Below are 12,556 nucleotides of genomic sequence, written 5' to 3' on the forward strand. Positions count from 1 at the left end.
GATTGGCTGGCAAACAGTTCAGGGTGTCCCCTGCCTACTGCCCGTAGTTAGCTGGGATAGGCTCCAGCACCTCCGCGACCCTCGTGAGGAAAAGCGGCATGGAAAATGAATGAATATATATTTCTATATATATATATATAAACCGATTTTTTTTTTTATTGACATGGCCACGTTGTGTTGAAGAAACGTATGCGGCGACCCGTTGCCGACCATTACGGTAAGTGAGGTCACCATTTTGTGTCGGTAATACTTCACTCTAATCGGCCGAATGATTTCGTCCGTGTTAAATTCAGCTTTTTTCACTCTTCATAATGCATAAGTTCGTTTCTTGAACTCATTTGAGTCAACGTTTATTGCAGCTCCGCAACTCGGACCATAACAAACGTAAGCGCACAGACTTCCTGTGTCCGTCAACTATATCTGTCCCTCGGGAAACTCAAACCCAAATAACAATAGTTCCTATTGTTACTGTCGTGTCGACAGCGATGAGCGCTCACGGATTTCAGACATTTATTCATCATGGCTAAATGAGCAAGTTATACAGCAGCCTTTAAAAGAAAAGTCACATTTATTTTGTTTTCTCCTAGATTCTGGTAAGTTGGTGGAGTTGACAAATCATATTATTACCGTAAATATTGTCAGTTTATGGAAATGTTTTGAACTACCAATATGCTATGCTTGTGCTGTGTTTCACCAGTCAGCAAAATGACATTTCCGTATCTGTACACGAGCTGTTTTCTTGTATTCTTCTATTTATTGGTGCTAAAATTAGGGTGCGCGTTATAAACGGGTACAATAATTTCCCCTAGATTTTACAAGTAAATTTGGGGTGCGCATTATACACGGGTTCGCCTTATATTCGGGAAATTACGGTATATCGCCAAAACCATATAAAACGCTTTTCATCACCATAAATAGACCTGTAATCACAGAGGTAACAATGTTTACAATTGTTAAAATGTTTTGACATGTGTGTTAATAGCTCGACATACGTTCTACATCAAGTCATACATTTTCGTTGAACAATCAGGACATATGCAGAGTTCTACATTATGTCATACATTTCTGTTGAACAATCAGTCAAGAGTTCTATCATCCTTATTTTGTAGTCCAATATGATAAAGAAAAAAACCTTGACATGACAAACTTGTCCTTCCAGAGGCAGCAGTCTCTCCTGTCAGAGGATGACGAGTACACCACTGGGTCTGAGGTCACCGAGGATGAGGTGGGAGATGAAGAGGAGTTGTCCAAAAAGCAAGGTGATGTTGCTACTCGCTGAAGAACCTTGTGTGAAGATCCGCACCGCAGTTCTAAACTTGTTTAGTCTGGGTTCAACATGGTCATTAATCAAAAGTCCCACCTGTTATTATATAGGCGTGTTGGACCCTAAAACAGCTATTGAGAAAAACACGATAAGAACTAGAAACGCATACACGACAAACTAGCAGCCACTCACATTAGTGACAAATCCAGACACTGTTACGATGCAGGCGAACTACACATCAAATGTCACACATTGTGAACATGTAACAGAAACAAGTGCGAATTTTTGTCTCGTTCTCGTCTCGTCAGATAAAAACTGTTATGAGGCTAGTAGTTATGTTTTAGTCTCCGAAAACACGTTTTTAGCTCATCATTGTCATGAAAAAGGTGTTCAATGACGAAATATTTTCGTTATCGTCATCGTTGACGAAAAGAACACTGATTTGTATTGTCATTATTTTCATAAGTAGACCTGTTCCTGCAATGTGCATTTTGGCCAGCAGATGGCGCCCCATTTGCATTCAAAATAGTTGGAAACCTTTATTAGGGCCCGGGCACTAAGCGTGCGAAGGCCCTATTGTAATATAGAGGATTTTTTTTTTTTTTTCTCTCGGCAAATGAAAAGTTTAAATTTTGATAAATTTACAACGTTGCAAAAAAATTTAACAAATGGCTCAGTGGTGCCCCCTTGAAATTTTAAAATTGGCCTATAACATTAGGGTTTGTCAGCGTAGAGCGATGAAATTTGGGGAGTCAATACCTTGTCCAAAACTGCTCCAAAAAAGCATCGGCACCCAAATTCCAAACCCAACAGGAAATCGGTTATTTTGGATCAAATGTGAATTTTTTATCAATTTACAGGGTGCACATTTGAGATCTTTTCGCCAAGGGAGTTAGTTGGATCGTCTTCAAAATTGGTGAGACTATTCAGGAGACATATGAGATCTAAAGTTTTTAAAATAGTGTGTTTTCATTCATGGGTCTGACCTGGGGGGGTGCCAAAGTCGGCCATTTTTTGGGGGGCAAAATGATAAATTCAGTAAATGACTAATACAGTGGTACCTCTACATACGATCACTTCGACACACGATCTTTTCGACATCCGACGTAAAATTTGAGCCGCCATTTGTTTCTACATCCGACGAGTTGCTCGAAATACGACGACATGACAGCACTGCAAACGAACGCACGGTGGATTTTCTTGTGTGAGAAATCAACACAGTTTTCAAAAAAAGTTGATACAGTTGGAGAAACAAGGAAAAAAGTGATGCTTACCTTTGAAATGAAGATGCAAGTTATAGAAAAATATGAGCTTGGTGTGCGCGTCCCTGAACTGGCTCAACAATACAGCTCCATGGTCCTCTTCCGACCACCGTTCGCCACTATTTATAAGTTAAGGTGACAATTATTATTGTGGTAACATTGCCAAGGAAATCGCCAGCTTCGTCACGTTTTTATCATTTATTTAAGAACTTATCCAACACAAAACGCCCATTGTCTTAAGCAGTTGACTGCTCTCAAGAAAACGAAAGTATTATCTCTACCGCACCGACCTATCTCACCGTGACGTCAGCTTCGCGGTGCGTTCAGGGACAGTAAAAAGTGTCCGCCATATTAGAATCCAATTCGTTACATTATTTACAGGAATAATTATTAATTATTATTCTTCTTATTATATTATTCTGACTTATTTATTTATAACTTATTTGTTTTTCTATGTTTAATTGCCATTTGTAACAGTGCCAGCAGTATTTATTAAGAATTTAGTGTATGTTTTTAGGCTTTGGAACAAATTAATGGAATTATAATGTATTCCTATGGGAAAATCCTGCTCGACATACGACCATTTCGACTTACAAACAAGGTCCTGGAACGAATTAAATTCGTATGTAGAGGTACCACTGTAGTTCCTTGACACAACGTTCAATCTTTTTCATATCTGGCATGTATGTGCGGTATCCCACCCTTTACACGAGTGCAATGAAATATTACCCATTAGGCCAAGCGTCCCCTAGTGGGAACAGGAAATGACTTTTTTTTTTACAAGACAGGCTCCTCCTCCAACGGAAAAAAAAATATTGATCTCAAACCTCAATCAGGGGAGCCTTAAGACATGTGTTCAGGTGCCTGATGAAAAATATTGAGGTTTGGTTGAAACAGAAGGGTCCAACAGGAAAGTGAAAATGAATGTCCACATTTTGTCTCGCCAGAAATTTTGAACAGTCATAACTCGACAGATATACAACGTAGCGGCGCCAAACTTCCCGTGCTTGTTGAGACTAGTGGTGACAGAAAGGAGTTTTAAAAAAGGCCGTAAGTTTTTTCAACATAGAGCAATGAAATTTGGGGAGTCAATACCTTATGCAAAACTGCTCCAAAAAGTCTCTTGCACCCATATTCCAAATCTAATAGGAAATCGGGTATTTTGGATCGAATGTGAAATTTTTATTAATTTATAGTACAGTTTATATTTGGAGGCCTGAACATGCACGAAAACTGACCACATTTTGCACGTACATGCGGCTTTGGATAAATTTCGATAATATTGCGACATTACGAAAAACCGTAACAAAATGGCTCAGTGGCGCCCCCTTCAATGAGTTTCGAGCAAGATAGGTTCTCATGAGATTGCGAGACAGATGAAAACATTCTGAGTAAACATCAACTAAATCTAGACGAAATTAGTCTTAAGTTTATGTCAACAAAAACTAGACAAAGACAAACTCATTTTGAGATGACTAAAATACAGTGTTGTCAGTAACGCGTTAGTAACGATGATTACTTACTAATCTAACGCCTTCATTTTTCTACACCAGTAATCTGATTAAAGTTAGTTTCCTTAGTGTCTCTGCGTTACTATTTTTTCATTGCCTCATAACGTATGTAGAATGAAGAATATTGTAGTCATGTAGGAAGAGCATTTTGAATAGAAAATGCTAAAATAAAAGGTTCCCGGTACGTGTTTCCATGACAACCTCTTAGCTATTTCCTGTTTCGGTCTCGCATCACGTGTTGTGGGACTTAAGGCGTTGGCCAAGCGGGTGGACATTCAAGCCGAGTGTTGAGACGTTGCGAGGGAATGTTGATCTGTGGATATCCATGAATGAAGGTGAGTATTTTTCCTTCATTCTGGAGGGTATCAGCAAAAGGTTGGACCCCCTACATGCGCAACCGTTTCGTAGCTTTGCTGTAGCAACGACGGACAGTCATCGCTACAAGTTGGCAAGCTTTGTTTACATCATATGCGTGTTGCACATTTATGCCGTGAGGTGATGTGTTCGTTTAGCATCTGTGGGATGTGTTGTAAGTCCGATTGAGTGTAACGTGATTAGTCGCTGCCACGGTTTGTGGGCAAATTGACCGCGTGTGTGTTGAGAGGAGTACTTCCGGGTTGTGCACGCGCATCCGTACCCGCTACGACCTTTGCAATTTTGTGCAGTCAGTTTGCATTGTTTTACATTGGCACTGATATGCTGTTAACCATAACCCGAATTTCAGAAGTTTTGACATTAGACTTAATCTTAGAGTTAGCGGGGTGTAATTGGTCGGCGGAGTTGATTTCAACAAATTCCAAGCAGTTTGTCAGATATTTGTTAGTTTCAGGGCTCCGGAGTGGCTAAACTAGCGCAAAATTCTGATATTCCCCTTTAAATTCAATCATCGGAAAGTCAATTACATGTGATGATATTTTTCTGTTATCATTCTTATGTTGAGGCGGCAAAGGGAGAAAAACGGGTAAAAAGTAACTGATAGATTACTTTTAAAGTAACTTAGTTACTTTGATAATGAAGTAATCAGTAACTAGATTACTTTTTTGAGGCGTAATCAGTAATCAGTAATTAAATTACTTTTTCACGTAATTGGTGACAACACTGCTAAAATATGACTTAGACCAAAAACCTAAGACGAAAATTAAAAGGTCTGTCACAAACAACACTAATACAAATGTAATATCTCGAAAGTTTTTATGGCTTTGGCTATATACATCGTCTTACCGTGCAGTGCTATCTAGGAGTATCTCGATAAGTTTTAGATTATATTTTAAGGCTTGACGTACCTCAATTTTTATTGCTATGTTTCCATGGTAACAGGCAGAAGAGGTGTAGGCGACACTTTGTTGGAGCAGGCTGACCTGACTGTCTAATGATGGAGCTGTACCTCTCCCTCATCATTGTTTAAAAAAAGAAAAAAAGAGGCAGAAGATGTTTCTTTGTTCTGTGAATCTGTGATCCAGTTGTTCCAGTGAAGTACACATTGGTGTCAATGTCAGTTTTTTGACACTTGATGACCCCTTCTCCAAAAGCAACAAAACTGTTCAGTTTGATTAGGGTGACCATATTTTGATTTCTAAAAAAGAGGACACTCAGCCCAGCCTCAGCCCGGCTTCAAGATACTTGAATTTTACTCGAAGTTCACTCAAAGATGCCTATATAACTTTAATGTATTTAAAGTGTGCCCCCTCACTCTGGATGGAAAAATGCAGTTTGAAAAAAACAAACAAAATAATACCTTTAAAAAAATATATATATATATAATGCAGACCCATAGAAATGTAGTCCAGTCAATACACATACACACAGTAGGCTATGTGCCAACTAAACATTTTTATAAATTACTATCACGACAATTGTCGTTGACAAATTGTTATTCCCATTCAATTGATGTTCTCATTCAATGTTCTAGATTGCACACAAACAAAAACCGAAATAAACTGACAAACTATTCAATCAGCATGTTTCCAAACGTAGCAGTTCAAAACTATGTTTCCCATAATGCCTAGCGCGGTTTAGCTTACTGATAGCTAGCTGAGGCAAAAATCAAACTTTGCTATAAAAGTTTACAATCATGGGCAGCGCGCCGATGCGACACCAAACGGGATTTTACAGTCAAAGCTCCGACAGAAGTCAACAGTTGCCATTATATACGTATTTATCATTAAAAAAAAAAACAAATTCAGGCATTGTGGCCAAATCGTCAACCCAGTAGATGGCGGTAATGCCTCATGATAGGGGTAAACTGCCAACAAAAACAAGAAGAACTACTACTTCCCTCCATTCTCGTAGGAGCCATGCCAACTGCTGCCACCCAGCGGTTGGAGGGATTCTCTTCAAATTGGTCCCGTGAAAAATCATAAAAACCGGACATTTTTATGAATTTATAAAACCCGCCCGGACCACGAGGACACTACGTGAAAGTAGGACTTGTCCGGGCAAAAGAGGACGTTTGGTCACCCTAAATTTGATCAAATAAAGTTGTAGAGTTTCAGCATGGAACTGTAAAAATGACGTGACCAAAAAATGAAGTACAAACAAAATAAGAAAAGCTATTTGTAGCACCAAGCCAAATCTCGCTCATTTCTATTTAAAGAACATCATGATAATTTGTTTTTAATCATTTGACTTCATATTCAATGGAGCAAAGTAGTCAAGTGCGGCTGTGCATCTACTGTATGCTCGTCACATATTTACACATTTTCATGAATGCAGCATGTCCTCTGAATATAAAGATACCAAATTGCCTTCTATTATGTTATTTTCATGTAACCCTTAATTCGACCATTCACTTCCTGTTTCTTTCTCTGAACAGCAGATGGCGTCATTTACCTAGTATGTCCTCATCCTCTTGTTTGTGTGTGCAGCTGCAAAGAAGGCCAAGAAGAACAACAGAGTTCTCAAAAAGCAAATGTCCTCACCAAACCTCCAGCGAAAAGTCAAACAAACAGACAAAGTAAGTCCCAGTTTCGATTCAAAATATGAATGTGACTTGAATACTCACTAGTAGGGCTGCAACTAACGATTGTTTTTTATAATTGATTAATCGGACGATTAAACGATTAATCGTTTCATTTGATAAATGCCACTTTTTTAATTATAATACGTTTTTTTAGGCATGCTGTGAATAACAATGAATACAAAATGGATGACCATTTTCTTCAAAAATAAGATTTTATTACTTATTCTGGACTTTACTGTAGTCTACAACTGTACTGTTTTAAGTACACACAACTTTTTAAGTTTTTAATAAAGTTTTTTTTAAGTTGAAAAAAGTGCTGCTGATTGACATTTTTTTTCTTGTGGGCAAAGCGCTAATATAAATTGTTTTAATGACTCACTTATTTTCTGTAAACAAACTAGACAACAAAATCAAATAAGGAGGAGGAATACTATTGAATCCGTTTTCTTTAGCAAACAGTTGTTCATAAATAAAACGCGAGTCCAATTTCAAAGCACGCTCTCTTGTATGACAATTTACAATTTGAATGGGAGTTTGTGTTGAAAGGACCCTAATTTAGGTTTATATGTGTGGTTTCTTTATAAAATTTACTAACTAATAAGTGCTAATGTGCTTCTCCAAAACACACTTAAAGGGAACCACGGATTGAAAGAATAGTTCTTAAAAGATAAACGTTAGTAAGAGTTAAAATAATTTCATATTCAAACCCCTCTTAATGTTTTCGTTTGATACAATTTGTAAAATTAGTTTAACTAGTAGGTTGCCATCGTCGTTAACGGCGGTGACATCACTGGACTACGCTGCCGGGCTTCCAGAGTATGACTAGCGACATAAACGTCATCTGTTCAGCCCTTTCAATTTCAACGTTAATGAGTAGGACAGCACTGTTAGTATTTCACAAAATGAGCAGCAAAAGAAAGACTGGATGAGACGAGAGTAGGACAAAACCGGTGTTCTGCCAAAATGTGCTACACCGGCAAAACGTGCTACAAGAGGCAAATTTGACACCCAAAGTACTACCGTGCGCTTTCAGCTTGTTTTGTTTAGATGCATACAGACAGAACATACTAAAGATGCGTTAAGAAATACTTAAACGGAGTAATATCAATTAAGGGTGGTTTAAATTCGCGACATGACTAATGTGGTCAACAGATCAACAATCTGCTTTAAAGCTACCACAAGAAAACACAATGCTAAAAAGTATCAGGGGAAAACACATGCAAAATGTATTTTGAGGCAATGAAAAGGTAATAAAAGTCTCAATAAAAATACAATAGTAAATACCGCTTTAAACTGATGTGCGCTTGTGTTGGACGTCTCGCCACGTAAAAAATTAAGGCAAGCAGGGATGGGATCGAGAACACAAACTGTCAAATGGCAGCAAGTCAATATCTCGGCAAGCCGCCTATGATCGGTTTAAAGACTGTTGAGCGGGAATTGGCTGCAGGTACGACCTTGGGAACTCATTCCACAGCTCTGTAACAAAACCATCTGACCAGCAGCAGGTTGTGACAAAATCATGTCAGTCGTCATACTAGCTTCGCTTGCTAGCTAGCACAGCTATTCTCCCAGTCAAGGCCAACCGCATCATCACCCCAGGCCAACTGCATCATCACCGCAAGTGTGCATTGCACGCATAAAACATGGCCTAAACATGATTGGCTATATTTTATGTGTTTCTAATAACAAATTTTAGTAAAAGAGAACAATTGTGGTTTATTTTTATTTGTTTATTTATTTTATTGTGGTTAAATGCCTACAAGTCCTTAGGTCCGAAGTTCCCTTAAAGACACTGATTAGCAACATGCTTCTCCAAAACACACTTAAGACACTGATTAGCATTATCGCTAACTAGCTTAGCGCTCCGTGCTAAGTAGTAACTTCTATTCAACAAAGAATACAAACAGTACAATTGGCTTCATTTACTCATCTCTGACAGAGGTACACTCGATCTAACAACACAAAAGATGAACGCTCGACTAGGGCTGCAGCTAGCAATTATCTTAGTAGTTGATTAATCGATGAACTAGTTAGTCCGAATAATCGAGTAATCGGATCAGGAACATAATTAGAGCTGTCAAAATTATTGCGTTAACGGGCGGTAATTAATTTTTTAAATTAATCACGTTAAAATATTTGATGCAATTAACGCACATGCACATGCCCCGCTCAAACATTAAAATGACAGCACAGTGCAAATGTCCACTTGTTACTTGTGTTTTTTGGAGTTTTGTCGCCCTCTGCTGGCGCTTGGGTGCGACTGATTTTATGGGCTTCAGCTCCCATGAGCATTGTGTAATTGTTGACATCAACAATGGCGGGCTACCAGTTTATTTTTTGATTGAAAATTTTACAAATTTTATCAAAACGAAAACATTAAGAGGGGTTTTAAAATAACATTTCTATTACCTGTACTAACTGTTTATCTTTTAAGAACTGCAAGTCTTTCTATCCATGGATCGCTTTAACAGAATGTTAATAATGTTGATGCTGTTGATTGTTGTTGTTGATGTTGTTGGTGATTTATTGTTATAATAAACAAATACAGTACTTATGTACTGTATGTTGAATGTAAACATCCATCTTGTGTCTTATCTTTCCATTCCAACAATAATATACACAAAAATATGGCATATTTTATAGATGGTTTGAATAGCGATTAATTACGATTAATTAGTTTTTAAGCTGTAATTAACTCGATTAGAAAATTTAATTGTTTGACAGCCCTAAACATAATATTTAAATACCTGAGCTTAGCCTCAATGGGTATTAAAGAATAAATAAATGAGGATCTAAGTACAACAACTGAACAATTGGCTAACTTACATAGCAAAAGTCCGCTAACTTAAATGCTATAAAATGCTAACTTTTTTTTTTTTATTACAATGCTCTTAACAAATGGTTCAAACACATATTTTCACAAACAACGGCTAAATATACCTTTAACTAAATTACTATAAAAAAGCATATTAGCGCAACTAAAACTTATGTTGGTTTTAACAGGGAGCAGCTGGATTCAGCCATGTAAAATGAGATATTTCATACTTACTGTTGCCACTAGAGAGCAGTATATACACCCAAATCAATAAAACTAAATGCAAACACTTTCAAAACAAACCATTACAACTAGGGTTGTTCCGATCATGTTTTTTTGCTCCCGATCCGATCCCGATCGTTTTAGTTTGAGTATCTGCCGATCGCAATATTTCCCAATCCGATTGCTTTTGTTGTTCCCGATTCAATTCAGTTCATTCCCGATAATTTTTCCCGATCATAGACATTTTGGCAATGCATTAAGAAAAAAATGAATAAAACTCGGACAAATATATACATTCAACATACAGTACATAAGTACTGTATTTGTTTATTATGACAATAAATCCTCAAGATGGCATTTACATTATTAACATTATTTCTGTGAGAGGGATCCACGGATAGAAAGACTTGTAATTCTTAAAGGATTAATGTGACCTTGTATATTGTGACTAAATATTGCCATCTAGTGTATTTGTTGAGCTTTCAGTAAATGATACTGTAGCCATTTAACTTCTGCCCAAATGCATGATGGGAAGTGCAACCATGACTGTGCCTCGTGGTACCAATTGAGATATCTTCTCTGCGTTGGGAAATAAAATAGGATGTTAAGAAAAAGATCAACTACTACCTTTCTTCCCCACAGTGCTTCCCACGATTATTCTAATCGTTGGGAGAGGGATTGTAAGGCTTTAGCCATTTAAAAATGGGTTCCAAAGGCTGCCTAAATTCACTCTACTCAATTTACGCTGCCTTTTAGCTCTATATACTGTATGGGTAAAACGGCGTCATTATAGATTGAATGCGACAATGCGTGAGTGGGTCGTGCAGCACATGCGTTAATTGCGTTAAATATTGTAACGTGATAAATGTAAAAAATATTAATTCTCGCTGTTAACGCGATAAATTTGATAACCCTACCTTAGGTTTAAACTAAAGACTCTGGAAGAGTGTAACACATTATGTCTGTAACGGTAAATACAATTAGAAAACGATTTAATTAAAAAATATATATATATTAAAAAAAGGCATGTCCGATATTTTTTTGTCGATTCCGATACTTTGAAAATGACGTGATCGGACCCGATCGATCGGGACATCTCTAATTACAACGCCATTTTAATTAAACGAAAACTCGAAGCAGCAAAATTGAATTAGAATCTCTTTCTAACCAATTAATCGTTGCAGCACTACTCTTGTCACGTATCATTACTGTATTTATTCAGCAACCCAACCCGAGTGCAGCAGTGAACTCTCTCTCTTGTGCTAACCACTGGCGTGCGGGCACAGCCTCACATTACACACAACAAAGACCCAAGCGGCAGCAAAAATCAATTATCAAATAAGTTGGCAACTATCTTATTAATCGCTGTTAATTAATTTAATCAATTAGTCGTTGCAGCCTTACTTACTAGTATTATTTACTGTTAACATTAATCGACATTTCAAACTTGTGATTTCTTTCTAGTCTCAAAGCAGAGACAACACTCCTTTCACGTGAGTTTTCAAGTGAAAAACAGTATCTTACTTTAACTCTACGATACTTCTGTTCAATAATGGAGCGGTTCTTTACTTGCAACTGCAGAGTGAGCATCCAGAAAAGTAAGTGGGACAATTCCCGTTCCATGCGGTACAACCAAGATGCTCAGAGAGAGGAGGGTAAGCACACTTTTAGGAGGTAATTAAGTATCTATTGCAGTCACACGCCCTAATAGCATGACAACATTCCGTTTGTCTCCTAACAGACCAGCGTCGCATGGCCGAGATCACCGACTACCTCACCAAGATGCGCTTTGGAGACCACGAGCAAAACAGATTCAAGGACACTAAGGAGGTGCTTGTTTAACATTGTGTCGCAGTGCAGACTACGGAGGAGTTGGATTTATAGTGTTTTGTATGTCTATGCTACAGCCGGCAGGGGGAATTTACTCCAGGCTGGAGGCACATTTCAAGAGCGCCACCCAAAGCAGACACGCCTTTGACAAGACACCCAGGTGATGAGCTTGGCGAAAAAACATTGACTGCCAACTCTCCCCGTTCCGATAAATTGGATGTCTGCTCGTGACAAACTCATTTGGATAAGGATTAAAAGAGAAGAGGTCGACCGATATGTCACTTTTGTGGCGGGGGGGGGCAAAAATGTTGATGACGCCGAAACGCAGTGTCAGCAATAAAATTAACCTACGAGATATATGCTCAGATAGTAGCTTAGCCCACGGGCTCACATACAGGCATCCCAGCTGTCGGCACACGTTTTTCTGTCATACAGTGGGGCAAATAAGTATTTAGTCAACCACTAAGTGTGCAAGTTCTCCCACTTGAAAATATTAGAGTCCTGTAGTTCTCAACATGGGTAAACCTCAACCATGAGAGACAATGTGGAAAAAAAAAAGTGAAAATCAAATTGTTTGATTTTTAAAGAATTTATTTGCAAATCATGGTGAAAAATAAGTATTTGGTCAATACCAAAAGTTCATCTCAATACTTTTTTATGTACCCTTTGATGGCAATAACAGAGGCCAAACAT

At 38.0% G+C, this 12,556-nt stretch overlaps 1 protein-coding gene across 6 annotated transcripts in view; it reads left to right on the forward strand.

Annotated features, from left to right (window-relative positions):
- The window catches only part of sanbr (SANT and BTB domain regulator of CSR), a 38,137-nt gene that overhangs the window by 23,079 nt on the left and 2,502 nt on the right, over nucleotides 1-12,556 (forward strand). For all 6 annotated transcript variants that reach the window (XM_057848920.1, XM_057848923.1, XM_057848921.1 and 3 more), the window contains 6 exons: nucleotides 1,160-1,259; nucleotides 6,902-6,990; nucleotides 11,498-11,526; nucleotides 11,615-11,688; nucleotides 11,775-11,863; nucleotides 11,941-12,023. In XM_057848920.1, the coding sequence (XP_057704903.1) occupies nucleotides 1,160-1,259; nucleotides 6,902-6,990; nucleotides 11,498-11,526; nucleotides 11,615-11,688; nucleotides 11,775-11,863; nucleotides 11,941-12,023 (464 nt within the window). The remainder of the gene's footprint in view (nucleotides 1-1,159; nucleotides 1,260-6,901; nucleotides 6,991-11,497; nucleotides 11,527-11,614; nucleotides 11,689-11,774; nucleotides 11,864-11,940; nucleotides 12,024-12,556) is intronic.

Source organism: Corythoichthys intestinalis, chromosome 10 (assembly GCF_030265065.1).
Source record: "Corythoichthys intestinalis isolate RoL2023-P3 chromosome 10, ASM3026506v1, whole genome shotgun sequence".
Taxonomy (NCBI): domain Eukaryota; kingdom Metazoa; phylum Chordata; class Actinopteri; order Syngnathiformes; family Syngnathidae; genus Corythoichthys; species Corythoichthys intestinalis.